Source organism: Phallusia mammillata, chromosome 4 (assembly GCF_965637545.1).
Source record: "Phallusia mammillata chromosome 4, kaPhaMamm4.hap1.1, whole genome shotgun sequence".
NCBI lineage: Eukaryota > Metazoa > Chordata > Ascidiacea > Phlebobranchia > Ascidiidae > Phallusia > Phallusia mammillata.
In genome coordinates, this window is record NC_137255.1 from 11,074,289 (window position 1) to 11,101,988 (window position 27,700).

The window sequence follows — 27,700 nt, forward strand, 5'->3', positions numbered from 1 at the left end:
TTTGAACTGTGCCAACCACCAAAATTGAAAACTTTTTAGGACATTTACAAATGTAAAATATGCAAACTTGCTTATTTTATATGTTGGTGGACTAAATTAGGGTAAAAATATTATTTTTAACAAAGTATAAATAAAAGAACATGTTCAAATTGCTAACCCACAACAATATTGTTGCTTATTTAACACCATGGATACACATATAAAAAGGTTGTTTAATTGGAAACTTAAAATACCTTAGATGAGGCTGAAATTTCATGGTTGTTGGCACAAATAAAACCATGCTTGTTAGACAATCCAAATTCAGCTTGGCACCAACTTGAAGAGTCGATGTTCATCGGAAATTGTACAAATTCATTGACATTCATTTCTGAAAAAATGTTAATTATGCATTTACGCAATGCCGACCGAAAATCAAATGGTGGAATACATAATAAACTACATTCACAAGAATTTCAAACAAATTGCAAAAATTGAGTTTTCGACAATATACATTTTGATGTTTGTACATTTTCCATTTTGATGTTTTTACATTTGCTTATTTTGTCAACTAAGATGAAGTTGATAACAAGTGTAGGTACCATTTTTAAGTTTCATCTGACCAATAGCATAACATAATCCTTGTGGTACATGAACAGTAAATCCCATTGTTGGTAAACATGGCAACCAATTAACCATCAAACTTTTTGACAACTTCCACATGGCAAAATTATGTTGACGAGTGTTTCTGTCATATCCTGGATGCATAAATATCCTGGAGAGAACAAGACAATTTTGTCATAAAAAACTCATAAAAAGTTTTTGTTTCTCAAGTTTAGTGTTCTGCTGTTAGTAATCTAAAACATATGGTTTCATTTACTCTCAAAGGATGAAAAAATATAAATTTCAAACAACCTTTTTATTGAAAGAAAATCACTTGATTTTTCCATGAGAGCAAAAGATAAATTTCCAACATCAATGACAGTGTTTTCCCAGTCTGGTTTCATTCCCATAACTTTGGAGCAATGTGCTGCTGTTAATATAGTATTTTCATTCACCAATGCTCCATAACAGATGTATGTCAACTGTTTAAAAAATATATTTTAGGAATAGCATCATCTCAGAAATACTTTAAGACTATGAAACAAATGCTTATTCTACTGATGTGGTCCAGTTCTCTAGTAGGGACTATTGTTGACTAGAAAAGGGCCAAAACTGCAAGAGTTCTGTTAGGTGAACACCAGGCATCTCATGCATAAGCTTAGTGCATTGTGGCGTCACAATCATTCCCAATTCCATGCTAGTTTTGTAACTTCCATGCTAGTTTTGTAAAAGTACCTAACGTCACTACCAGGGTATTAAGTTGTACACCATCTAACACATTCAATTCACAGTCATTTTTCTTGGATACCCTTTCAAACACTAGTATGTTAGCAGGGCATAAATATGCAGATTTAATGTTCAGTTTGTGCAACTGCTCAGCCGAGCACCGATCATCAAAAACAGCGATGCTTGGTATCAAGTACTCGGATTCTGGCTTGGTTTGGCCCATCCCTATTGTTGACAACTTGAAACATATTTTTCAATTAGGTTCCTTTGAATTATAACCATAATTTCATTGGCTTTAAACTTTTAAAAGTATTTTTGTATACAGGTCAAAAATGAAATGTATTACAAATAACTAGAGTGAATGCTAAAGATAAAAACACTGTTTCAAAAACACAGATCCAACCCTAAAATTTTTAATCCAGAATTAAATCCAAAACGTGATTTTAAACAGGCAACAAGTTTTACAATTTTGTAAGAAGCCACAAGGGTTCGGCTGATTCACCCAAATACATTTTGGGCAAAACTGAAATATTTTGTTGCAGTCCAGATTTATGGAATAGAATTATTAATCCCTTTAAAGTAGAAAACACATAGGATTTAATTTTATATCACTTTTGCAAAAAAACTTGAGGCATATATATTATTCTCGATTGCCTGACCATTTGATGATACTTTAGTGCAGTGGTTCTCAAACTTTTTTTGTTGCGGTGCCTCTGGAAAAGTTTTCTGGACTTGCGACGCACCAGCAGATAAAAGTTAATGAGGAAACTTATTATTAAAGTTGTGTTTATTGATACAACAACAAAAAGTTACGAAACGGAACTATTCTGTGACGCCCTTGGAAAATTAAAATGACGCACCAGGGCGTCGTGACGCACAGTTTGAGAACTACTGCTTTAGTAGGATAAACAGACAAAATTAAAAAATGTTACCAAGCTGACGGCAAAAAATTCAAACTGAAACAATGGCACTTAGTATTCTTAAACTAGATGACCTTTCCTGAAAACATACCTCATGTGTGTTTGGATCAACAGTTTTGATTGAAACAAGCCATGGGAAATGAACAATCGAATTTTCCTGGATGTTTGATGAAGTGACATTTGAAGGTTTGCCGCAGTTTCCAGGTGAAGTAATTTCATTAAACTGAAATACAACACAGCAATGTACACAGATGGTTACTTTCATGTTTACATCATGCATGTTAGGTGTGTTGTGGCAGTAGTACACCCAATCATATCAGGGTTCCCGCACAATTTTCGTTTATAAATTCCATGACTTTTCCAAAACTTTTCAAGAAAAAAAACTCCCAATTTCTATGACCTTAATTGAAACAAATCGAGCAATTCCCACAGTAAAACTAGAAAAGAGGCTTTGGTATAAGTAGCCAATTTGCCATACTTGCAACAAATATACAAACGTTACGTAATTTGAAATTCCTATCTCTATCTGGCATTTTCAGAGTAAAACAGGTGCCAAATTCCATACTTTTTCAAACACTTTTGCAAAAGTTGGCTTTTTTCAAAAAAATTTCCAGGCCTTAAAAATACAAATTTAAACTAGAAGGGTGGCTTAGCACATTTTGTTGTTGCATTTACACTATAACCTATTTTAAAACATTAATACATTTCCTATGCTTATTTTGCATTGGGTCCCATATTAGCCATTGTCTTTTATAACCTTAGTCGTTTCTGCAGGCAAAAACTCATGGGTCCCCACACATGCAAAGTTGAAAATAATGCAATTCAAGAGATAACCATAAGAAAGTCGGGTGTTGTAAGGTAAAACACAGTGATCGGCACTGGGCTTAAATAATAATACTATGTAGAATACAAACTATAAAATTAGATTCACCCCAGATATTGTTTGAAGTATGTCCTATTTAACGTTTTAAAAAACTGACCCATTTTAGGGGGCTAGTAGGGTAACTAATTGGGCTCGACACACAAACTAAGAAATATATAAAAACCACAATGACTCAATCAATAGTACTGCAAAATTTCAGCCCAATCCGCCAATGTTTAAAATTTCGACCACTAGAGGTGTTTTAAGCAACAACCGTTAATGTTTCTGACGTCATAGGGCTGTTAACAAGCCCCTAACTGCCATGGCGCAAAAACGTCCACCAAGCAACCCACCAACGAGCAACATACAACTGGCTGCCCTTGTAACACTATTGAGCAACAGAAATCTTTCGTTTGTGGTGCCCAGTAACATACAAATACATTTTACACTTTAGGGGCTTGTGGGGTAAATGTTAGGACTACAGGGCTGAACACAACAATCGACAACTATAAATGGCATACTATACAAGAAATCCAAATTTCAGCCAATTCTGACACTGTTTAAAAACTCACCCATTTTAGGGGGCTAGCGGGGTAAATACTGGGGTTATCAACAAAAACAAAGTGGGATGCACATCTACATAACTATATCTACCATCTGTGTAAATTTCAGCCAAATCCATCAAACATTTGATGGAAAAACGAGTCGGACAAAATTTGGAAAGAAAAAAACAAGAAAACAAACAAACAATTTGAGTAAAATCAATATGTGTCCCCTTCAGGAAAGGGGGCCCATAATTCCATTACCTTTCCAGGTTTTCCATACCCGCGGGAACCCTGTCATACGCATTAAGTTGATTGAAATGGTTTATTAGTTGTCAGTGTCACACGACATATTCCTTCAAAACAGTATTTTGTGCAGAAACAGAATAGCTAATGCTAAAATATTACCTCGAATTTCAAGGCAAAACCTTTGTTCTCAATTGCTGTGTTTGATGTAAACTTAACAAGAATATTACCAGTAGCAGAATGAATAACATTGCCACCAGTGCCATATGATGATAAACTTTGACCAGAAAACACTTGCACCAATTCAGATTCAAACGGTGCAACATTGCTGCCTTTGTAAATCTAAACATGTAAAGGTCATTTATGTTTTAAATTCACAAACTTTTATCAAATAATCTCGAAATTACCTCCAGGCAATCAGAAGAACACGACATAGGATTGGTTGACATTTCCAAATTCAGGTCAACTACTGTCAGTGTGACCAATGTTTTGTACCCTGCACAATTAAATTATTATGGCACCAACCGCCACATTGGCAACAACCAATAATTACAATAGAAACATACCCAGGAGCAGCCATTCACATTCCATATTAGAGGGATAATGTTTGTCATTAGTGTATCCAGGAGACAAAATAAAGCCATGTTTCGTCTCTTCAGAAATAGTTCCACCACACATGTAGGAGCATATTGGTTTGTCAAGACTCTGACTATACTCGATGTCATCTGTTTTTAAAAATATTTAATGGTAAGCTTTGAAAAATTCATTGGATTTGGCTTGTGTCATTTCTCTAAACTACAAACAGTAAAAGTTTTGTATTCTTTTTTCAGCTCCTATAATTTCCTACCATTTGCTGAAAACCACAGAGTGTCAACCAGATTTCGTGGCAAAGCATTTATCTCATCTGACAGCTCTTCAACAACAATATTATTTGGAAGAGAAGTTGTTAAATTAAAATCAAGCTGCATTCTCCATCCTCTGTCTGTTGAGGCATAAACTGCCATCCTTCAATGTTCAAAAATTCAGTCTTTGTTAATACTAAAACATCTCTAGCAATGGAAAATCACTATTTGAGCACCTTTGATTTGAGCTTTTAGGATTGCCACAATTCATATAAAAAGGACTTGAAGTACAGCTTCCCACACCCAGCAACATCTTATTGCCTGAAGCAACCGCCTAAAAAAAATCAGCAATTTTATTTAATGTTGACAAAAACATATAACTAAACACAGCTAGAACAAAACCTTAAAACTTACGGTATTTAGAAAATAAAAACGCAACATAGCAAAATGCTCTCAAATGACAAACCGTCATGCACATATTGTTTTTTAAATTCATAATTCTTTTTTCATCCATCCATTTCCATTTATTTTGTGGTTGTTGTGGGTCACACAAACTTTTTTCCATCCAACTGACAGTGTTATTTTCTGTTATGCTTAAACATCCAACATTTGGTTCGCGTGTAATAATTAGAAATCCTTGCTTTTCATTGACAACTAAAATGCACAAAATAAAAAAAATACTGAACTGGTTAAAATGCTTTGGACACTTCATTATATTTATCTTATTTTAATGCTAGACACAACTGCTGATTTTAAGTCGTTAAGCAGTGAATTCTATTTGGAAGGTGACCGCAAAGCAAACTGGCCAAAACATATAATACAGTGGTTCTTAACCGGGGTTCGACAAAGGTCTTTTTGAAGTATAATTTTAGGATCTATAGTCGCTAAAAAATGGCATTTCTATTTGCCAAATATCAAGACGCTGGAAGGTTTCACTAAGGCAGGGGTGCACAACCTGCGGCCGTATGCCACCGCAGAGTCAAGTTTGTGCGGCCGCGAACATGTTTATTAAAATATATGTACAGACGGCCGTGACGTAAATAAAATTCTTTTGCTTATGTGTGGCACTAAAAAGAGTATTACCAACCTAATAACCATATGCGTTTTGTACGCCTATTGTGTGCAAACAATGTGAACAAAACAGGTACCACAAGCATCACAATATAGATTATGACATCATAAACACTTAATACTGATTTCAACGCTGTGCAGCTCAATCTGTGCACCAAGCTAGAAATTAATCTGGGCTTTTGGGGCGCTAGATAGAGGTATATATATATGATATAAACCAAGTATTTTACAACAAAAAAGCAGGTAAATGGCGGCCGTTGGTGAAATAAGAATCTGCGATGAAATAAAAATCTGCGAAATCTTGTGCATCCCTGCACTAAGGGAAATTTTGTTGGCAGCAAAAACTTATCACTTCATCTTTTTTATGTTTGTGTACAGATGCTAAAAATACAATGCTTCATTTTGGTAAAACTAAAAATTGCCGGAATTAAAGCAATCCTGAAACAAGTTGCTTGTATTATTATGTCAGAATTTAACAAAATGACAAACAGTAACCGTTGCCACTATGTTTGAACAAAAACTAATTACGACCCACCAACCACAATGGGTTAAAAACCTAGGATGTAACTTTGGGGTTCGACCTAAGGCTGAATAATATCGTAGGGGTTTGGCCGTTATAAAAAGGTTAAGAACCACTGATATAATATGTCATAAGTATGTCAAAACAGCAAAAATTTACAATTGTATACATTTAGTTGGTGTGATTTCCATCCTGAACTAACTACAAACCTTCAGAATTATTTACAAGATTGTATGGTGTACAAACTGGGTTTGAATCAATCCACTGACTGCCAACACATTTCACCTCACGACTCATTGTGGAGTTATCAGGGCACTGCAGAATGCAAATCTGTCCTTCTGTGGCTGACCTAAAGTGCACTCAGTCAAACTACAGCTACTTGTACTTATCTTTCCTTACAGTATTGACATAACCAAACTTTTTGGCTTAAAAACATCACATAAACTGCTGATGAAATGTGATACTAACCAAAGTATGTTATTTCAGGTAACCAGCTCAAGTGTTTACCTAATTTTGACAAGGTTTTATACCCAAACCATGTGTGTTGCATGCCTTTGGTGACTAAATAATACAGGCCTCAACCTCTCCAAACTACAACCCGGGGGCATCATTTTGCTCAGCTGACAAAGTATTTTTGACACGTGGAACATTTTGTAACTTAATATACGTTACATCTGGCGAAAACCTGAATGGATTTCATCCTTCATTTTACTGTCGCAGGATTACAGGGCATTAGGTATAATCCAAAAGTATCACAGGATTACAGGGCATTAGGTATAATCCAAAAGTATCACAGGATTACAGGGCATTAGGTATAATCCAAAAGAAGTTTGTTGAATCATGGACAAGACCAAAGAATGGTGATTGTGCATGAACAATTGCCTTTTTGGTTATTTATGATAGAACAAAGAAATATGACTCAGTTAAGGGCACACATTCTACATGTCATGAACACCATGTGACTTTAAATAAGATTGTGTAAAGACCACAGCCCTTGGCGGTCGAGTCAAATCACCTTGCGAATTCCAGTTTGCAAAAGGCCAGATTCGGGCTTGTATGCAATGTGTTTATTTAAATCGCATGTATTTATTTAAATTATCCAGCCTGCTGTGAAAAAAGTTTGGTGACCCCTGCTCCATGTCAAGGGTGGGCACCTTCTCTATGTTATACACTAATTATGGGATTAAGCTAAATCATTTGTCATTATTGGCAAAACAAGTTTTCTCACTCTGTCGTGCAAGTGGCAGGGTTTATATCACCCAAGGAACTTGAGAGAGGTGGGCAGTTCTGAGCACAACCAGGAATTTGGGGGCCATAACCAGACCAGTTCCCGTTTGACTGGCAAACTCTCATCATGTCCCCACCAGGATGGTAACCTAGACAAAATTTATTAATTTCAAGAACCAACTTTCTTTAATTTTTCACTGGTCAAATATGGATGTGCTTTTTGTTTTATTTGTTGTGTAAAACTGCATAGGTCTTAATGCACTTCCATTGGCTAGTCAGGTGGGAAGTGATGAAGGTAATAACTTGTGTGTATATTGTTTATTTCGTCACTATATTTTCCAATTTACATGACAGCAGAATTAAGATAAAGCAAAACATGGAAAGGATATTGAAAAGTATTGTCACAAGTTATTTTGGATCATCAACTAAAAAAATGTGAACACCCTCTTGAAAGCAAATTGCTGAAAACATGTGGATTTCGATTGTTGTAAATGAGCAAGTTATTTTAGGTAACAATAATATTGTCAAACAAATTTTGGGTTTTGTCTTTGCACATCTGTTTGCCTTTGTGAAAAAAAACAGCATCTATAACTACCATTTTGACAGGTCAACATCAAAGTTGTCCCGGGAACTATAGCCATTCCTTGCTTGTGTGTGTATTTGCTGCTAAGCACTCCAACACCCGATGGCTCCGGACAATTGAATTTTTCAATGCATCTAAAAGATAAATGCAACAAAATTTAAAATGAATACCTGTTAAAAATCGATGGTTTTTCATGAATAACCCTTTCAAATTTTGGACCCCCGATTTCTGAGTGGTTGGCATAACTGGTAGGTGTGCTCAAAAGGTTGCTAGTTCTAACCTTTACTCGACCTGTGTTATCCTGAGCAAGAAACTGGGTGACATTGCTCCAATCCAGCAGAATCTAATGGCTTGAATCAAATTTTAGTTACTAAGCCTTTTTACATGACCGAATCGAATTGTATCGCTGATGCGCATTTTGTGGCGTCACGTTTTCAATTCAGGGAGAGTGGTCTATATCAAACCCTACCTGGATTGCAACAAAGAAAGTTATAACTTGTGTGTATATTGTTTATTTTGTCACTATATTTTTTGTGGCGTCACGTTTTCAATTTGCTAAAGCGTAAAATTACATGGCTGCCGAACCGAATCGCATTCAAGGTTTTCAGTTTTGTGCATAAAAGATATGGTGGTTATTGTGAAGTGATATGCAAACATAAGGCCAGTTAATTGTTAATTATAAAGTATTTTTTTAACTGTTTGTCTATTCTTCCGAAAAAATCTAATTAATTCCTTGGCAGCAGTTGTTTGCGTCGAGTTTAGACTTACCAAATGTATAAATTTGTTTATTGTGAACTGTTAAACCCTCAGGAATAGTTGGAAGAAACATTTAAAATGTATAGATCACTCTGACTTCATTTTAGGTCAAAACTAGCAATCATTTCAAGTTGACCTATTTGTTCGCAAAAGAGTTCTCCTAAGCGTATTGGCGCCTAAGTGTATTTAAACCACCTGTGTCGAGCATATCGACAATCGGATAAGTCTAATACGCTTTGCCTTTTTTCTTTTTCGAAAACGAGAGAAATGCGTATTGAACATGCTTAAACGCTCCATGTAAAAAGGCATACTGAGGTTTCAGCGATTTTCCGTTACTCTCCCATTGATTCCTAAATTAACACACAAGCTTCATTGCATGTTAACTGACTTCAAAGTGAATGTCGGTGTCAAACCAGCCAACCCACTTTGTCAGAACCTTTCCCACTCTAAAGCCCTGGGTGGTTTAAATCTGACAGGGAGGGTGGTCTATATCAGTGGTTCCCAACCTTTCTACAACATGGGACCGGTAATAATGTAAAAAATTTCCACGGACCGGCAACAAAAGATCATAGTAAATGCAATGGATATTTGTAAGCTTTTTGTTCACCAAAGTTGTCATTGCACAACATAATGCAAGATTTGGTCATAGCCTATGTATGTAGGACGAAAAATTACAACCAAACGGCAATCAACTCAACTCAAACAAAACGTCAATCCATTTACATACAAAATCAATGTTAGTGGGATGTTTGCTGTTGTTTTGCTGCCAGTATGAATCTCATCTCAAAAGCGAAGAATGACTTTGTTTTAAAAAAATTTGTTGAATGCTAGACACAGTTTATGACAAACCAATGATAAACGTCACAAAAGCTTTATTAAACAATTTACCTCAGTTTTACAGCCAAGCGTAAAATGAGTTTCGCAGGTACCAACAATTTTGCAATATGCCTTATTATTCCATTTTAAAAAGGAGGTTGGCTTAAAGTAAGATAATTTAGGGACCGGCAAAATATTTACGCGGACCGGCGGTTGGGAACCACTGGTCTATATCAAACCCTACCTGGATTGCAACAAAGTTAAGTTTGAGAGACTAGCAGGTCACTTAACGCTGGCTTAAAGGAACATCAAAGAAATGTGGTGAATTGGGAGGCAAAGAAATCATGCCATTGATATATTATGCTGGCAAATAAATATTTTTTAAACAGTGATGGAACTTTGCAATACCTTGCATTCACATGCCATGTACCATTACTTTGGCAAGTTATTTCTGCATTTCCATCCAGAAAGAAACCATTTTGGCATGATGCAATGCATTTACTTTCAGGAAAATGATTTTCACTCATACATTTGGTGGATTCAAAAGCAATGTTGGGGATTAGTTTGACCACTGCCGAATCATTTGCACCTGGTGCAGGGCAAAAGCCTGAAATACAGTGAACTTTGTTATATTTGTAGAATCTAAAGTGTCACTAGTAGCACAAAAACTAATCAATTAATGTTTGCAAACCCTAAACGTATCCGATTTGTGAGGTTTTATCAAAGCAGGTCATTTCTTAAATTAAGACATTTAAAGCATGTTAGGTTTGTAGCAAACAACATTGTTATTTAACCACACTTTAATTCTTACTCTGGCAATTAATTGGTTTAGAAGACCAGACACCATCCATTTTACATGTTCGTGTTAAATCTTGATCAGGTGATGCATATCCTTCTTTACATGTTTGTGTACATACTTCACCAGCAGGAACATGCAAGGTTAAACAACTTGCTGGAAGCATAGAGTGTGGTGCAGGAAAAAGTCCGAAACAAAATGCTGCAAAAAATATAATGAAAACCCTTCATAACCCGTAAACAAATTAACCACAAAAATAAGCCTGTGAACCTTTGCATTCAGGCATATTCCCTGTCCATAGACCAGTTGAATTACAAAATATGTACTCTGGGCCGTTCAAATAGTATCCAGCTGCACATGTAAAACCACACAATGTTCCACTAGGAACAGTTTCACCCAAAAGGCATTGATAATTTACTTTCAGATTCGACGGTGGTTTAATTGGCGGACAAGATCCACTCAAAGCAGTCTGAAAAAAAGATTTTAATTTCACATTGACTATACAGTAGCAAAAACACAAGATGAATTAAAAACAACATACTTTGCTTAAACACTCCGGTGGCTTTTTATCCCACAAGCCAGTCGATAAGCATGTAAGGGTACCATTCTTGGAGGTCATGTAACCTGGTTTGCAGGTGACTGTACATGATTGTGATTCTTGGGATTGACTTTGTGCACACTGTGGTGGATTAGCAGTGGATGTTGGACCAACAATTAGAGGGGCACAAGCCACTACAAAATATTTGTGAGTTATGTTATTTTCAACAGTTTTTTTGTTGATATTTGCTCCAAATAAGCTTGCAAGATGTACACAAAAACATTTTGATTGAAAAAACATCTATGCAATATTAAGATTAGAAAAGATTTAATTTTCACACCACAACAGATTCCTGAATAATGTGTTCATGACATAATTTGTAAAATAATAATAACCTGTTTCCATGAATGAGCAGATTGTCTTTTGCATCATTGAAGTTTGAATACCAATCCATTCTCCTGAAGAGGATGGTTCGCCGCCATTGTACAACACAGCAGCACTATTTGATACTCCCCCATAGTCTATGAAGCTAAAAAATCCATCAAAAATAATATTTATGGTATCAAACATGATTAAATAATTAAATAAATGATTTAACTTGTTAACAATCCCAATTTTTAATTATTTCACACATTGAAACTTTAACACATCAAGGACCCCCGATTTTTTACAATCTATAACATGGCATGTAGCTTGTGTATAGGTTGGATACAGTTTTTATGTTTTGTTTCAGTATTGTTAGAAGCAATTTATTTTTACCAGACTATTTTACCACACAAAATAAAAAATATGTTGTAAACTAGAAGGGTGGCTTAGCACATATTGCCCTTGCATATACACTATAACCTATTTTAAAACATAAATATATTTCCTATGCTTATTTTGTATTGGGTCCCATATTAGCCATCGTCTTTTATAACTTTAGTCGTTTCTGCAGGCAAAAACTCATGGGTCCCCACACATGCAAAGTTGAAAATAATGCAATTCAAGAGATAACCATCAGAAAGTCGGGTGTTGTAAGGTAAAACACAGTGACTGGCACTGGGCTTAAATAATAATACTATGTAGAATACAAACTACAAAATTAGATTCACCCCAGATATTGTTTGAAGTATGTCCTATTTAATGTTTTAAAAAAAATTACCCATTTTAGGGGGCTAGTAGGGCAACTAATTCGGTTCGACACACAAACTAAAAAATATATAAAAACCACAATGACTCAATCAATAGTACTGCAAAATTTCAGCCCAATCCACCAATGTTTAAAATTTCGACCACTAGAGGTGTTTTGAGCAACAACCGTTACTGTTTCTGACGTCATAGGGCTGTTAACAAGCCCCTAACTGCCATGGCGCAAAAACAACCACCAAGCAACCCACCAACGAGCAACATACAACTGGTTGCCCTTGTAACACTATTGCTCCAAAGAAATCTTTCGTCTGTGGTGCCCAGTAACATACAAATACGTTTTACACTTTAGGGGCTTGTGGGGTAAATGTAGGACTACAGGGTTGAACACAACAATCGACACCTATAAATGGCATACTATACAAGAAATCCAAATTTCAGCCAATTCTGACACTGTTTAAAAACTCACCCATTTTAGGGGGCTAGCGGGGTAAATACTGGGGTTATCAACAAAAACAAAGCGGGATGCACATCTACATGAATATATCTACCATCTGTGTAAATTTCAGCCAAATCCATCAAACATTTGATGGAAAAACGAGTCGGACAAACTTTGGGTAAAAACACCCATTTTAGGGGGCGAGCGGGGTAAATACTGGGGTTATCAACAAAACCAAAGTGGGATGCACATCTACATAACTATATCTACCATCTGTGTAAATTTCAGCCAAACACATCAAACATTTGATGGAAAAATGAGTCAGACAAACTTCCGGGAAAAAATACCCATTTTAGGGGGCTAGCGGGGTAAATACTGGGGTTATCAACAAAAACAAAGTGGGATGCACATCTACATAACTATATCTACCATCTGTGTAAATTTCAGCCAAATCCATCAAACATTTGATAGAAAAACGAGTCGGACAAACTTTGGGAAGAAAAAAAAAGAAAAAAAAAAAGAAAAAAAAATTCGAGTAAAATCAATATGTGTCCCCTTCAGGAAAGGGGATCCATAAAAAGCATTTGAAAGGAAGTGCATTAAGACCTAAAATTTTTTGACACTGTTAAAATTATTATCACCATCTTGGGAACATTTTTGGTTTATGAATGTTTGTTTTTTTGACACTTTTAGCTAATCAAATGCTTTTCATCTATGTGTTCTTTTACACCACACATTTTTGGCAATTTGAATCCAAAATTTTGTTTTGTCTGTAAGGCCTTGCATAAACCACAGTTTTCAATAAATCCGAGCAAGAAAATGGGTCTGATTCAAACTTTAATACATTATTGATTATAAGTATATTTATTTTACATTCTCTTACCCGTCTAAAAAGTGTGATGTAACATGATAAGGATGATGATTGCTTAGACATGACCATTTTTGCTGCATGTTATCATGACATGGCAACAATGCCACAATACTTCCATATGATGGACTAGAAACTGACATACATTTTCCTGCCAAAAAAATTAATTACACAAAATGACATCTTTTACATTTTATAACTATGATATTCAGATATCAAAATCAGATGTTTAAAATTATTTTAAAAACAACAATGCTAAAGAAACGTAAAGATAAGTATCATCTATTCTCAAGCCGTACCTGTTTGAACATTTTGTAAAGAATTCTCTTTCCATTTCCAATATTGAGACATACTACTGGCTGAGCAGGTTTCCTTTATTACTATTAAAATGTCATTATCCTCCATTACAGACAAACATGCTTGGGCAAGACCCAAACTAGTTGCCGCAAGTGCTTGAATCCGAAACTGGAGAATATCAACTGAAAAACATACATCTTTAAGCCTCACTTTCCATCAATAATTTTGTTTATACTATGGTTTTGTCGAGTTCATTTTGATTCAGTTAAAGAACTAAAATAGAATTAAAATTTGGCAGATCTTAATAGCAAAGAAAAGGTTTTTCCAGTCAGTCCACTTCCTTTGCAGAACTTTGCTAAAAAAGTTGGCATGCTGAATATGCAATTATACAGTGGAGATGGTTTACAAACAAATTCTGTGACCTATCACAATATACCAAATACACTACTTTTAATCAAAACACCAAAACAGGCTACTTACATTCACACTGCACATTGAACATGCCACTATATTCCCCATTAGCTTGACACATCACAGTATCATTGGTTCCCACTTTGGAAAACCCAGGATTGCACATCGCTTTACATGTCTGCATAAAAATATGTTTGATTAAGTGCCTTCTGCACCTGCATAAAATCGTGATAACAAGTTCCTCTGCCCCAATCAGCATGAAAGCTATAATATTTAATGTGTTATTGTGTAAAACCTTCCCAGCAAGCATATGATTTAGTCAATAAAATCGAAAACAAAATTTGAAAAAAAGTTAAAACTAAAAAATTGCTTGGAATGTATATTGTTGGTTACCAATTACCATACTAATATCAAATATGTTGTTCAAATGGCGTACATCAAAGTAACCAATATTCCTGCTGAATTGAGTAACCATCCCCTAATGACACCTAATTATTATGATTGCACAAAAAATGGATCAAAAGCTTAAACCACAATATGACATACAGCATTGGAACACTACATAAACCTTGCTTAGTACATACCCCATTTTCACATGATACAGTGCCATTGTTTGGTGATGCTGGTTTCATATCACAGTAGTTTTCACAGCTCATGTCTGGCTCAGACCATTTCCCATCTTCACACAACAAAGAAGTTTGAGTTTCTCCATTGCTCATTTGTGTCCCATCAGTGCAGGAAACTGAACAAGTACCCAGGTGTTCCATATCTTCTAATGAACACCTTTACACCAATTAGAGTTACTGATTTCACTGCACAACTAGGATATCATACTTCTTATGAAATGCATACTGGACTATAAAAATTAATCCAGGATACACAACATTATTCTACTATGTTATTAAAATGTTAACATCTTATTCCGGAGAAATTTGTATGGTGTGACATTTAAATTTAATAAACTGTTCATAACATAAGACACTACTCTCTATAACTGATGGTCATTCATCTAACACACAGCGGTAATCAGTTACAGTAAACAGCTTTCACACATTCAGGTGGGTCTTTAACATTTCATTCTTCAACAAGGCAATAATTTCAAGTGGTTGTGATTAGCTAAACTTTCATCACCAATATTTGTACAAGTGAATTTACATCAACAAATAACTAGAAAGGTGGTTTGGGCTATAGGGTGAAACACAAACAGCATCCAGAAAAGACCAACTCTACAAACTGTCTAAATTTTACCCACTTTTGACATTGCATCCAAAATCACCCATTTTAAGGGCACGGGGTGAATGATGGAGTTTTTTAAATAATGGGACATTTAAAAAAAATCTTTATCAAATTCGAACACTGTTTAAAAATCTTTTATTCAAACGAATCAGAGATTTCATGCCAAAGGGGCATAGACAAACTTCACCACAGAAAAAAAGAATCAAAATTTGTCTTCATGGAATGTTCTCTGGTAAACTTTATTAGGTATGGTAAATGCTTTTTGTTACACATTTTATACTTTTTAGACTGGAAACAAATCTATGCTAATGTCATTGTGTCTCTATCCATACGGTGTTAACATTCTTATCCAGATTAGGTGGATGTTTCTTCTCAATACATGATTTTAAACATAAATTGCGAAACTATACAACCTTGATGGAACAAGAATCTTGTTTTTTGTGTCAGTTAAGGCCGGACAAGCATGTTTACAGGTCACACCATCAATTCCTTTCCAGTTGCCTGTTGGTAAGCACTGGATTCCTTCCACTACAGCTAGAACAAGAAAAGAAATGAATGTTGTACAGGCTTGTTGCAAACAATTAACCAAATTTTTTGGTGCTTTGTTTTGGTATATTTTCAAGTGATAGTTCTCCCAACAATTTACTGATAAAATATTGTTTTTAATGGACCAATATTATCAACACAATTGAAATTAAATAAAATACGAGGATATTTTGTTGGATGTGAGTGTTATTTTCTATCGTTTACCATTATTGGCCTGACAAACAACTCTGCAACTTTGCCAAGCCTCCACTTTGTCAGTTCCACAAATAGAAGGTTCAACTGACAAATTGTCTCCAACAATCGCGGGGCAAGTACCAGTCTGGAAATTAATACATAGATTAAATCCTAGCATGTTCCATTTGAAAACCAATCTGCCTTCAAAATACAAGTATAATTCACAGTTAACAAAAATTTAAAATGTTATCTACATGAATTTACATTCCTAACAAAAGCAAACAAACTACATAAACTAACTGCTTTTTGTGAACATATAGTTGCTGTGGTTTCCAAGTCTTCATTAAAGGTGATCCAATATGATTCTGCATGTGTCCACATTTGCAACATCGGGCCTGCTTCCATGTAAGTTGAGTCAATGCCAATAGCAGTATTCTGCAAAAAAATATATTTTTTGTAGCGGGTATAGGTTTAGTAGCCTGCAAAAAGTTTGATGCAGTATGTAGGCTGTGGCATGTAAATCGAAACTATGAGATTAACTAAAAAGTGGCTTTTTAAATACTAAGGGCTTTGGAAAAAAATTAAAATTTTAGATGTTCGTATGTTAAATGCCAATGTTTTTTGGTGTACAGCAAATCTGGGTCTGCTTAAAATCTTGGTCATCCTGATCACCAATATTCAGTAGAAAGCATAATCAACAAAACTGATATATATTAAAGTCAAACCTTAATGATTATTCTGTATGGAAAAAATACATCACAGTTCCATTGCTGGGCTGCAACTGTTAAGTAACATGGCATTTGGGTTAAACCAGAGTCATCTGCAATGTCCTTTGCCGACAAACAGAGTCCAGTTCCTACATTTTTAATTTGATCATTCATCCAGTACCACCTTAAAATATATTTTTTTTTAAATCCGCCTGACAAAGTATAATTCAAATCCAAACAAATATTAAACTAAAAAAATATCTGAACAGCTGGATTTTCACTATATTCAACAAACCAATGGATAATTAAAAAATATAACCTGCCATTTGGAACAGAAAAGGTTGCTTAAAAGTCGAAAACTGCATTAACTTATTTTACAGTAAATGAAACAGCATAACAATACAAGTTACTTAAACATACAGTCCAGTGTTGCCACTTGAAATGCATGATTCAGATGAATTCACAAAGTACACGGCCATAGATTCAGCTTGTGCTACCAGGCAAGTAGTTTTGTTGTCAATTTGTTGAAGTATAGAGAATGTTTCCGAAACTTGTTCACAAATAGGCTGTTCACTCCACGTTCCATCATCACGACATTTTATTTTGTGTGTTTTAATAGGCGTATATCCTTTAATAAAGCTAAGTTAAATTACAACTTTTCGGATAGAGCATGCATGCAATATGGACAAGTGTGGCCAAACAACAATATTGCTTGCGAATGGTCCAGCCATATGGCCTAGTTTAGAAAAAGTTTAGTTTTAGAGAAAGGAACAACTTTGCATGATTGTTAGGGCAACAGGGACATGACTGAAGTGGGAATAAAAAAGGCTATGCTGCATGTTTTCAAGATGCAAAAATTTAGATCCTAAGACAGATGTACAAAATAGGAATGGTCCTTTCCAGAATACAATGGCATGTTAGTTTAAGGACTTTACACCATTCAGCAAACTGGAAAAAATAAACATTAATTACATGCCATATTGTTTAACAGGTCTTAATAAAGTGTGATACTTTATTGACACTGACTGGTCTTCCATTTCTATACATAACACCACTTTAAGCCACAATAAAACCAAGTTCTTTTTAGTTTTTTACAAAACTTTATACCTGGATCACAAACTAATGTGCATTCGGTTCCTGGAATATGCATGAAACCCTGTGGTGAGTAGGGAGAGATGTCCTGGAAGCATGTCATGTATCCATTTGTAGGCTAAAAGGAAAAAAAGAACACATATAATAACATTCAAAAGAAAAAGCAAACATGCTTAACAACACACAAGCACTTAATAATTTGCAATCTATATGCAATTTATTTGATGTTTTTCTCATACGATGAATGAAAAAACAACATAGTGTAAAAAAGATGATGCAAAAGGTGAAATCAAATGTGTCCCCTTTTAGAGAAGGGCATACATAAGTACCTGAGATGCTGGACAGTATTGCAAACACATGGGCACTGAATCACTCCATACACCACTTTCCAAGCATCTCAAAATATTAGGACCATTTAAGTAAAAGTTGCGATCGCATTCAAAGGAACAAGTTTCTCCTTCAACCATTGTTCTGTTCATAAAAGAAAAGTTGTAAAATGGTTTACCCATTTATTTGGTTACAATAAAACATATTTTTCTGGACTTCTTACTTTCTTAAATCAGGAATGCATTTTAGGAAAGTCAAAACCCTAGCTTCTTATTTCAGTGCCAGAAGTTACAGAACAGTATAACACATAACAATGTATAATCAAGATGCACCTGTAAGAGCAATATTGTGGAAAAACTCTAGTGTTAGGGGGAGTGTGTAACATTGGGCATCGCTGCACACAAACTGTACTGCCCAGCCCAGACCATCTCAATCCAGTATTTACATCAACATAACCAAGACACACACGAATAGAAGATCCCATTGTATCCATGTTCATGGGACATTGGATGTCACAGATTGTACCTATTTGTCAAAAAGTTTTTTTATGCATATTTCTAACAACTAGACTCGTCATACAATTTAATGCAAAATTCAGACACAGTTAATCTCTTTCTACGGATTTGTTTTGTGATGGAAATACTATTTTTTCTCAAACCTTTTAAACTGACCAAAAGATAGACGTAATGGTAATCACAAATTGTCTGTTGCTACCTCAAACCAAGTAAATAAAAAATAAAAAAAAGTTTTCAAGTCATAAGGTTAATTGGTATAGTAACGCTTTTAAACCAAGGTCATGTATCATGACAAATACACAAAACCGGAAGCATGTTTGCAGTGATTTAAAATATCATGTTGTTTCAGACCGCCTGCTTTTATTATACCATACTGTGTTAGTTTTCTGTGGTTATTTTTAATGCATGGGTGGCAATCTTCCGGTAACAGTGTAAAAATACCATTATTTTTAAAGGCCTGTTAACAAACCAAAGCATGTAAAACCAATGTAGTACTGCAAAATATGTTTACAAGAGGTTTTTAGTACTGGTGCTTCAATTTCTGTCTGCTGTACTGGTGCTTCAATTTCATCTAAAATCGATCCTTTCGTGACAGCAGAATATATATTGGCGTTGCTTGAAACAATGTATACACAAAGGGGCAGACAGATAAAAAAACCTGAAAGGCCAACAAAACTACACCCCCATGAGCGCTACATTTCTGCCTTCTATGAAATAAGAAACCCTACAACCTTTGTTTATGCCTGCTAATCATCTGGTATGTAATTCATACACACATGCTTACCTTGGTCAACGAAGCCCATTGAGCACATGTCTGGCAACACTGAAGCATGTTTTGGGATTGCTAAAGCTTCGCATTTTTCAGAACAGTTAAGTTGGCCATCAAAAGACCATGTTCCATCATTTAAACATGTTGATGTCACCACATTATTCATCAGGGTAGAAGACAGGCACAGGTGTGTACACTTTGTACCAACAGGTTGGGGATCAGAAATGCACGAAGATGGTTGAACAGTTTGACCATCCATGCTTTCTGCAATTTTTTAAAAAACACGTTTGCCAGAAAAATCTGATAACACTTACACACTAATAATGTCCCACATTATGTATAATAGTACCGTTAAGAGAAGGACATGCCTGAACACAATGTGGAACATGTCCAGACCAAAGATGTTTTTCTTTACACATCAGTGAAATAGTTTCCACTAGAATATTTTTGGACATAAAGTAACCATCCATGCATGTTAACTTGCATGTTGTTCCAACAGTAGATTCAGTCAATCCACAATCAAGAGGATCAATCTAAATGTTAAAAACGTTAATTTTAAAAATCATCAGGAACAACACGCTTCAGGCCAACAAGATCACATAGAATAGTCACTCGCTTGAGGTGCAATAAATAAAACTTATGTAAAATAAAGTGGTAATTGTATTCAAATAATTGGCAACAAGTTTGATAAATATATACCTCTAACAAATATTTCTAATATTGCAGCAGAGTTTGTAAAGTAGGCCTAAACATTCATCACAAACCAAAATGTCCGATAAATTTGAGAGGAGTGGACAAGTTTCAACACAGTGAGGTGTTTCAGTAATGTTCCATTTGCCACTGCTCATGCATGTCATCGAACTCTCGCCAGCAATTTCAAAACCAGCAGGACATGCAAAATCACAGGTTGAATTTTCAGCTAGCAGATTGTCAACTGACATGTCACATGAGACAGTCACATCAGCAGCAACATGCATCATATCACAACTGGAAGAAACAGGAGTCATTATAAATTACCATATTTATTACGAGGTTTTATACCCTACAGTTTGCACAGCTTATAATTGAGGGTGGCTTGCAATTAAAGTTCACACCAAGATTATTTCTACATCCCTGCTTTGTGAGTCCTTTTTTGGTTCAAAACTCTTTTGCATTAGATTTTGTTCATCAACAATGATTCTACTGGGTACAATTACCCAGAACCCCCAATGGTCCAGCACCGTGCATCTTAAGTTAATGCTCGATGCATTGTGGTGTCACAAACATTCATAATTCCATGTTAGTTTTGTAACTTTCCTAGGTACCTTATGTCACCAACAATGTTTTAAGCGAGTGGTTCTCAAACTTTTTTTGTTGCGACGCCTCTGAAAAAGTTTTCTGGACTTGCGATGCACCAGCAAATAAAAGACCGACTGAAAGTCTCAATGCACATACAGACAAACAAAACACTAACCGAAAAACTGCCTAAATGCGGCTTAAACAGTCGTAAGGTGATGAAACTGTCAAAAACTAGAACTACGGGCAACTTCGAACATCATCGGGGCACCATTAGAATGATGTTTAGACTTACGAAAATATCAGCTAGCAAATGAGTCTCAATTAATCCACACGATAGCCATAAGGATGCACATGAGTTCTATTTTGTTATATTTCAAGTTGCCTATCCTGAAGTAAAGTACAACGCCACTGCATATTATATGGTTAGAAGTATATTTAGCAAAAGACCAGTTGAGGAGTTTTGTAAAGAGACATGAAATACAGCGAACTACAACGTAAACAAGAAATGCACAATGGAGACTTTTACTCCAAATCTTACACTTCATATACACTGAAAACGAGAGAGCAATATTTGAAAGAGGAGAGAGAAAGGCATTTACTCGAGACTTTCAAGAAGTTCTCAGCTACACTTGACTTGGCAACGATAATGCGGCTAAGTTAGCAGTTCTAGCGACGCATAAAACATTGCATACAAACCAAATCACGTGTTAAAAACGTTAATCTAACAAACAAAAGACCATTCACCTAGAGATGCTGATTGGACAAATGCGCTTTATCTACATAACCGGATATTAAAGAGATGAGGGTTCTGAGTGTTTATGACGTTTGTGGCTATTTGTGTGACCAATTTCTTGTTGCTTAATTCAAATGTTCCTTCGACTTATATACCGTGTTATGTCATAAAATGGCGTAACAGTTGTGTTTATTAATACAACAACAAGATGCCATGAAACGGAACTATTCTGCGATGCCCTTGGAAAATTAAAATGACACACAGTTTGAGAACTACCATGCTAAGCTGTACAGACCCCAGAAATATTTCAACATCTGGCATATTTATTAAAACAGTCATTTTTGTTCTTTGATACCCTTTCGAACACTAGTTTTCTATACAGGACATGAATATGCAAATTTAATGCTCGGGTCAGTTTGTGCAAAAATCAAAAATAGCAATGCTCGGTACTGGTCACTTGGGTTCTGGCTCGGCATGGCTCGGCATGGCTCGGCTCATCCCTACAGTTTATTATACACAAAAAACTATCCATGGAAATGTTACTCACATTTTAAAACATGTTGGTTCCATATTATCCCAAATCCCTAAATCAGTGCAAGTGAGCAAAGGTTCACCCATCATCATATATCCCATGTTACACTGAAAACCACATGTGTCACCACTGCGAGCTTTTCCATTCCAACACCGAGTTGCTTCAGTAGAAATGTAATATGAATTGGTTTGAGGAAACAATGCTCTGCAATAATCCCGACACATTGGAGACTCATCTGGTATCCACCTTTCAAAAAAATCTTAGTGTAACAACTAAATTATACAAAAAAACTAAAAATGTATACAATAGTAAGCAGGTATGATCACACAGTATTAAAATAAATAACATGAAAATAATCATTCATCCAATAGCTCAAGTACTACATAAAGTGAAAACATCTGCAACATACTTGCCACTTTCGTCACAAACAAGGGTGTCTGGGCCATCCAAGTACTTGTTTTCATTCATACATGATACCCCGCATACAGCCCCCGCACTTTGACTAAAAAATAATTATATCTCTGAGTAGAAATGCTAAATGACAAAATAGATCAATTGTACTCTGTTTGAAAGTTAAATGCATTGTGTTGTCAAAGTTGCATTGCATCATAGCAAATTATAAGGATTTATTTTGGCCTCTTAAGTTACAGTCTCTATTATTATTTAAACCTTGCGTTATAGTGTTTTAGGTTTTTAATGATAGAAGCTCCAAATGGTTTTATTTTTTACTCACCAACAAAGTATTGTTTAAATAATTTCACATCATTATAGATCCTTAAACTGATAACTATTCTACAAGTTTTGGACTGAAGCAAGTATTTCTTTGAACAAGGTAAAAGGTTTGTACATATCAACTATACACAAACGTTAAGGCTTTAATCACAATATTTAAGAACAACCAAATAAATGTAGTTGGCTGATGTTGTCTCACACTTACAGAGTGTTAACACAAGTGTTGGGAGTTGTTGATAAAGTGTTGTTCAAAGATGGACACTGTACCACATATGTCCCATTAGGTTCACACATGATTTCACTTATGTTCCATGCTCCGTTCATGCATTCAATAACATTCGACATTCCAACAAGCTTGTAACCAGTTTTACATACCACATTGCATAATGTTCCTTCCATCTATTAATTGATTGAACAAGCTTCTCAAACATAATCATGTAAAAGTCTTCAAAAAAGTTGAAACACATTTTGCCAAAATCGTTTACAATAAAACCATGGTCTATTTTTTAAACATTAAATATTCATCATAATATCACATGAAAGAGATCAAACAGATATATTTGTATACATTGGCTAAACAACTTACCCATTTAAAAAAAGTTTGCAGGTTACTGATAAAACACAACAATTGACAACCCACAACATATTCTACAAACTGTTTGAATTTCATACAATTTAACACTGTTTAAAACTTTCAACAATGTCCTAAATGCGTACATGGCTTGTGTGCCATATTGGGAAACATGTATGACTAGTTGCATCAAACCCATTAAGTATTCTTCACTGCATTGCACCACTAAAAATTTTAATATTTACCTGAACACCAATTTTACATGCATTTGAAAATTCCTCATTAGCTGTATCATCAAGTGGCAAACATGAAGCATCAGTGCGTGCACCATATAAAGTTAAAGTCTTGTGGTTGGATACATTTATAAATCTAAAGAACATGAACATGTTGCTACAAACTATGTAGCATTGGTAACACCTTTTCAAACCTATACTAATTGGACTGTTTATTAAGGAAAATGGTTTGTCAAGCAAAAAATCTAAAGTAAATTGTAAAACAGGTGGTAATTTAACAAATATATTGTTCTATGCGGGTCAAGTAAAAAAATTTCTGACCTCCATTGCACATCAAAAGGGACAGTTTTAGAAACTAGCAACTTCGAGGTTGTTCGATGTCCAGCAACAAGAAAGAATCCTTGGTTATTAACAACTTTGTACTGGCCCATTGATGACAAATATTGGCTTTTTTCACTTGTGTTGCATTTGGACATCTAAAAAAATACAAAAAAGATACACATAACCTGCGAAAGTTGTGTGCACCCATCTTAGACTTCATTGTTATTCTATTAATTAATTGAAACACAGTGCTTAATTTTGTTTTTTTAACACAGTAATATACTATTATCATGATATTTATTACATAATATGCAAAAACAAAGGCAATATATCAAAACTAAGCTGATAGCAAAACTCATAATAAAGTCACAAACATTCTCTCACATGAACAAAACTGTTGGATGATGCTATGCATAAGCCAGAAAGCACATTCTGAATGTTGTGGGCACCCAGTAAAAACCAATGATATTGTTTTTCATTACATGAACAGGAGTCATTAAAAATTTTGACAATTTTTCCATCAGGACTATTGGCCAGACAAAAAGTTTGTTGTTCTGATTTATGTTGAATAAAAAATTGTTTCGCTTCTGCAAAATTGATAAATGAACTTGTAAAAACAATTTCACAAGTTGAATATTTAAACCTTAAATAAAGGATGTATGGTAGATTGATTAATTGTAACTTGTTTGTTTATGTTCCAAACAGTAACACAAATACACCGAACAACGAAAAGACAGTTAATATTGAGGAATGACAGTGACATACATACCTGAACAAGTTGGTGGGCTTGAGGACCACATTCCATTATGCATACATGTAAGTGTTTTGTCACCGTTCAAAGTAAAACCAGCATCACAAGAAAATTTGCATGCTGTCTTGGCAATGACAGAACTTGTGCAATGCATGCTTGAATCAATCATGCCATTGCTTGGAGCAGAAAGTCCAGGACATGTTTCTGACATAAAAGATGTGACAAATGTAGAATTTCACTAAATAGCAAATTATTCTGAAGTAAACAAACTATTTGAATAACAATGTATGAAACTCTGAGTTATATAGTTAGTAAGCTTAGAAATAAATTTGGGGGAGCTTTTGGATAAACTGCTGGGTCAACCAAGATTAACCATTGGAAGGATCAACTTCAGATAACTACCTATAAGTAAATTTTAAAAAGTTGGAAGAACTCTTTCTTGGATAAACATGCGAACAAATCTGCATTAGACCAAAAAATGATAAATACTCAGAAAAAGATCATAATAACAACAGCACTGTTTTGCAGAAAAGCATTAAAACCTATATTTTCTCAGCGTCATCCAACTCAGAGATTTCTAATTTTGACCAAAGCAACAAAAGTATTCTGCAATTTAGCGTACAAATAAACCTATAAATCCTAATGTCTGATGGCCCTCATACCAAGTGTGTTGCCATACTTACTTGAACAGAATCCAGGTGTTGAGTTCCACATCCCCGACATCATATTACACTGAATAACAGGATTACCAGAAACATCAAAAGATGGTGGACATGTTAATGAACAAGAAGAATGTCCCTCATGGTGCCCCTTAAGTGAACACGTGGAAGGACTCCAAACTCCAACGGTGGAAAGAACTTTACCACAAGAACCTACGAACATGAAATTGCAATTTTAATAGTGGGTTAATTCAATTTTATGATAAAATCTACCACCTTATAGAAACAAAAAATAATTTAGCAAAAGTAATAAATAGTAATGCCATGGAGTTTCTGTTGGTCAAAACATTTCAGTCGAATATAACGCTTTGTGAAGGTTTGGTTTTACCTCTTTTTTTACTTGTACAAAATTCATCTGAAACCAAACTTTGGAATAGTACTAAATTGACACCTAAACTTTACAACCGATCAATTAAAACTTCATAAAATAGTTGTTTGTTGATTCCAAATGTGTTTTCCAACAGTCAGATTTTTGTTTGCAGTACACTTTACAAGTTAAAATAACAAAGATAAAGTTTTGGAAAAAATTTTTTGCACTTTTTATGCAGTGTATGTTGCGGCTTTTGTTAAGAAATAAGATCAAAACTAGAAAGGTGATTTAGCACATATTGCAATTGCACATCCACTAAAACCTATTTTAAAATGGTCATATATTCCCAATACTTATTTTATATTGGGTCCCATAGTAGTCAGTGTTTCTATAAGCTTTGTTCGTTTCTGCAAGCTATCATTCAGTCAAATCAGCAATTTTTTGCCCTCATAATTTGTTGTGATTGGGCAGAAACCCAACCTTTCGCAAACCCAAATTTAAAGCACAAAACCTGTATTTTTTGTGTAGCATAGAAGGATAAAGTTATTTAAAATAGGATAAAATAAATATCTATTCCCTTCATCTTACAGTATCTTACAATTAACAAACTCTCAAACGGACACAGACTGACTGTAACTTACGTTGACATGTTCCAATATCATTGGACCATTGTCCTGTGGTTGAACTGCATGTTGCTTTAGCCATTGTTGAAACATACCCCCACTTGCACAATACTGAACATTCAGATCCAGCAGATGGAGATTCAGATTGACATGAACCTATTTGCAAATGTTGGAAATGATAATTTAGGGTTTAGGGCAGTGGTCCTTTTTTGCGAAATCTTAATCGCCCCTTGGTGGACTAGATGGCCCCCAGGGGGCGATATCGCCCCTATTACAAAATCCTGGTTTAGAGTTCCAGACAAGTAATAAGAAAAAATGGTTTCTATAATAATACAAAACTATGGTGTAGTTTTGTATGTTGGCTATTCTTAACTTTTACAGCACTTACCGGAATCAGTTTGTACAAAACCATCCATTATATCTGGAACTGAATCGCAGGTTCGAACGCACTCTGGTTGTTCCACACTCCAGGTTCCATCCGACATGCAATCGCTACAAACATTTATTCCGTTTTTTTGTATAAAGGGAAAATAGGGAACACTATAAAATGAGCTAAACAACATTAGTCAATAATAGCAACTACCATAAATATCACATTCCAAAATAATTAATAAATTGAAAAAGTTGATAATTTAAAAAGAATAAATAAGAATTTTGAAACTATGCCACACAACACACTCAGGTTGCCAAGGCAGTGTAGTAAATCACACCAGTCATTTCATACAGAAATGGGAGGACTGCAAAAAATGAACCTGCATTTCAACTCAAACCAATGACAGGTGCCCCAAGAACAATCACAAAAAAACGAAAGAAAAATTTTGCACACACAAAAAAGCGTAACACCTCATATCATCTCCAATCAATTCATATCCTAAATCACATGAGTATTTGCACTTAATTCCATTGTATGGATCCTTTGTACATATATCAGGCATCACATTCTGATTTGCATGTGGCATAATTTTTTGGCACTTTTCTGAAAAAAAAAAAGTTTCCGTAAGCTTGTAGTGAAAATTACAAAAACATGTTGATATTCAGTTAAAATATGTGTTTTACTTTGACATTTCATGAACTCCTGATCCCATCTTCCAGAAACATCACAAACCATTTGGTATGTTGTTCCACCAGCATCTAGCACATATCCTGTATTACATTCAGTAATACATACATCTCCTTCAACAGGGGAATCAAGACATGAAGATGGGGAAGTTGTTTGATGGGGATGCTTAATAATCTTGGGACAGATAGCTGATAAAAAAATTGAATAGGTTAAAGCAATACAAAGAAAACATGGAAATATATGACTTTTTTCTATCTTGCTACTCAGAAAAGAGGGCCCATAATCATTGTTTGGAGGGACCAGA

At 35.0% G+C, this 27,700-nt stretch overlaps 1 protein-coding gene across 1 annotated transcript in view; it reads right to left on the minus strand.

The window, feature by feature from the left end:
• LOC145222386 (sushi, von Willebrand factor type A, EGF and pentraxin domain-containing protein 1-like) overlaps positions 1-27,700 on the minus strand; it is a 39,293-nt gene that overhangs the window by 867 nt on the left and 10,726 nt on the right. The window contains exons 10-54 of the mRNA XM_080088492.1: positions 27,393-27,584; positions 27,180-27,312; positions 26,725-26,828; positions 26,355-26,492; positions 25,368-25,556; positions 24,703-24,888; positions 24,318-24,520; positions 23,934-24,088; positions 23,625-23,748; positions 23,014-23,207; positions 22,486-22,578; positions 22,092-22,322; positions 20,298-20,520; positions 19,883-20,066; positions 19,549-19,797; positions 18,582-18,774; positions 18,252-18,393; positions 17,938-18,040; positions 17,251-17,458; positions 16,849-17,014; positions 16,424-16,558; positions 16,154-16,268; positions 15,817-15,937; positions 14,752-14,950; positions 14,237-14,345; positions 13,759-13,938; positions 13,475-13,610; positions 11,420-11,553; positions 11,028-11,218; positions 10,757-10,955; positions 10,502-10,687; positions 10,099-10,297; positions 8,131-8,252; positions 7,537-7,684; positions 6,518-6,657; positions 5,184-5,371; positions 4,954-5,051; positions 4,723-4,880; positions 4,442-4,600; positions 4,283-4,371; positions 4,038-4,217; positions 2,317-2,448; positions 892-1,061; positions 579-751; positions 234-367 (exon numbers count right to left, since the gene is read on the minus strand). Of these exons, the coding sequence (XP_079944618.1) occupies positions 234-367; positions 579-751; positions 892-1,061; positions 2,317-2,448; positions 4,038-4,217; positions 4,283-4,371; positions 4,442-4,600; positions 4,723-4,880; positions 4,954-5,051; positions 5,184-5,371; positions 6,518-6,657; positions 7,537-7,684; positions 8,131-8,252; positions 10,099-10,297; positions 10,502-10,687; positions 10,757-10,955; positions 11,028-11,218; positions 11,420-11,553; positions 13,475-13,610; positions 13,759-13,938; positions 14,237-14,345; positions 14,752-14,950; positions 15,817-15,937; positions 16,154-16,268; positions 16,424-16,558; positions 16,849-17,014; positions 17,251-17,458; positions 17,938-18,040; positions 18,252-18,393; positions 18,582-18,774; positions 19,549-19,797; positions 19,883-20,066; positions 20,298-20,520; positions 22,092-22,322; positions 22,486-22,578; positions 23,014-23,207; positions 23,625-23,748; positions 23,934-24,088; positions 24,318-24,520; positions 24,703-24,888; positions 25,368-25,556; positions 26,355-26,492; positions 26,725-26,828; positions 27,180-27,312; positions 27,393-27,584 (7,205 nt within the window). The remainder of the gene's footprint in view (positions 1-233; positions 368-578; positions 752-891; positions 1,062-2,316; positions 2,449-4,037; positions 4,218-4,282; positions 4,372-4,441; positions 4,601-4,722; positions 4,881-4,953; positions 5,052-5,183; positions 5,372-6,517; positions 6,658-7,536; positions 7,685-8,130; positions 8,253-10,098; positions 10,298-10,501; positions 10,688-10,756; positions 10,956-11,027; positions 11,219-11,419; positions 11,554-13,474; positions 13,611-13,758; positions 13,939-14,236; positions 14,346-14,751; positions 14,951-15,816; positions 15,938-16,153; positions 16,269-16,423; positions 16,559-16,848; positions 17,015-17,250; positions 17,459-17,937; positions 18,041-18,251; positions 18,394-18,581; positions 18,775-19,548; positions 19,798-19,882; positions 20,067-20,297; positions 20,521-22,091; positions 22,323-22,485; positions 22,579-23,013; positions 23,208-23,624; positions 23,749-23,933; positions 24,089-24,317; positions 24,521-24,702; positions 24,889-25,367; positions 25,557-26,354; positions 26,493-26,724; positions 26,829-27,179; positions 27,313-27,392; positions 27,585-27,700) is intronic.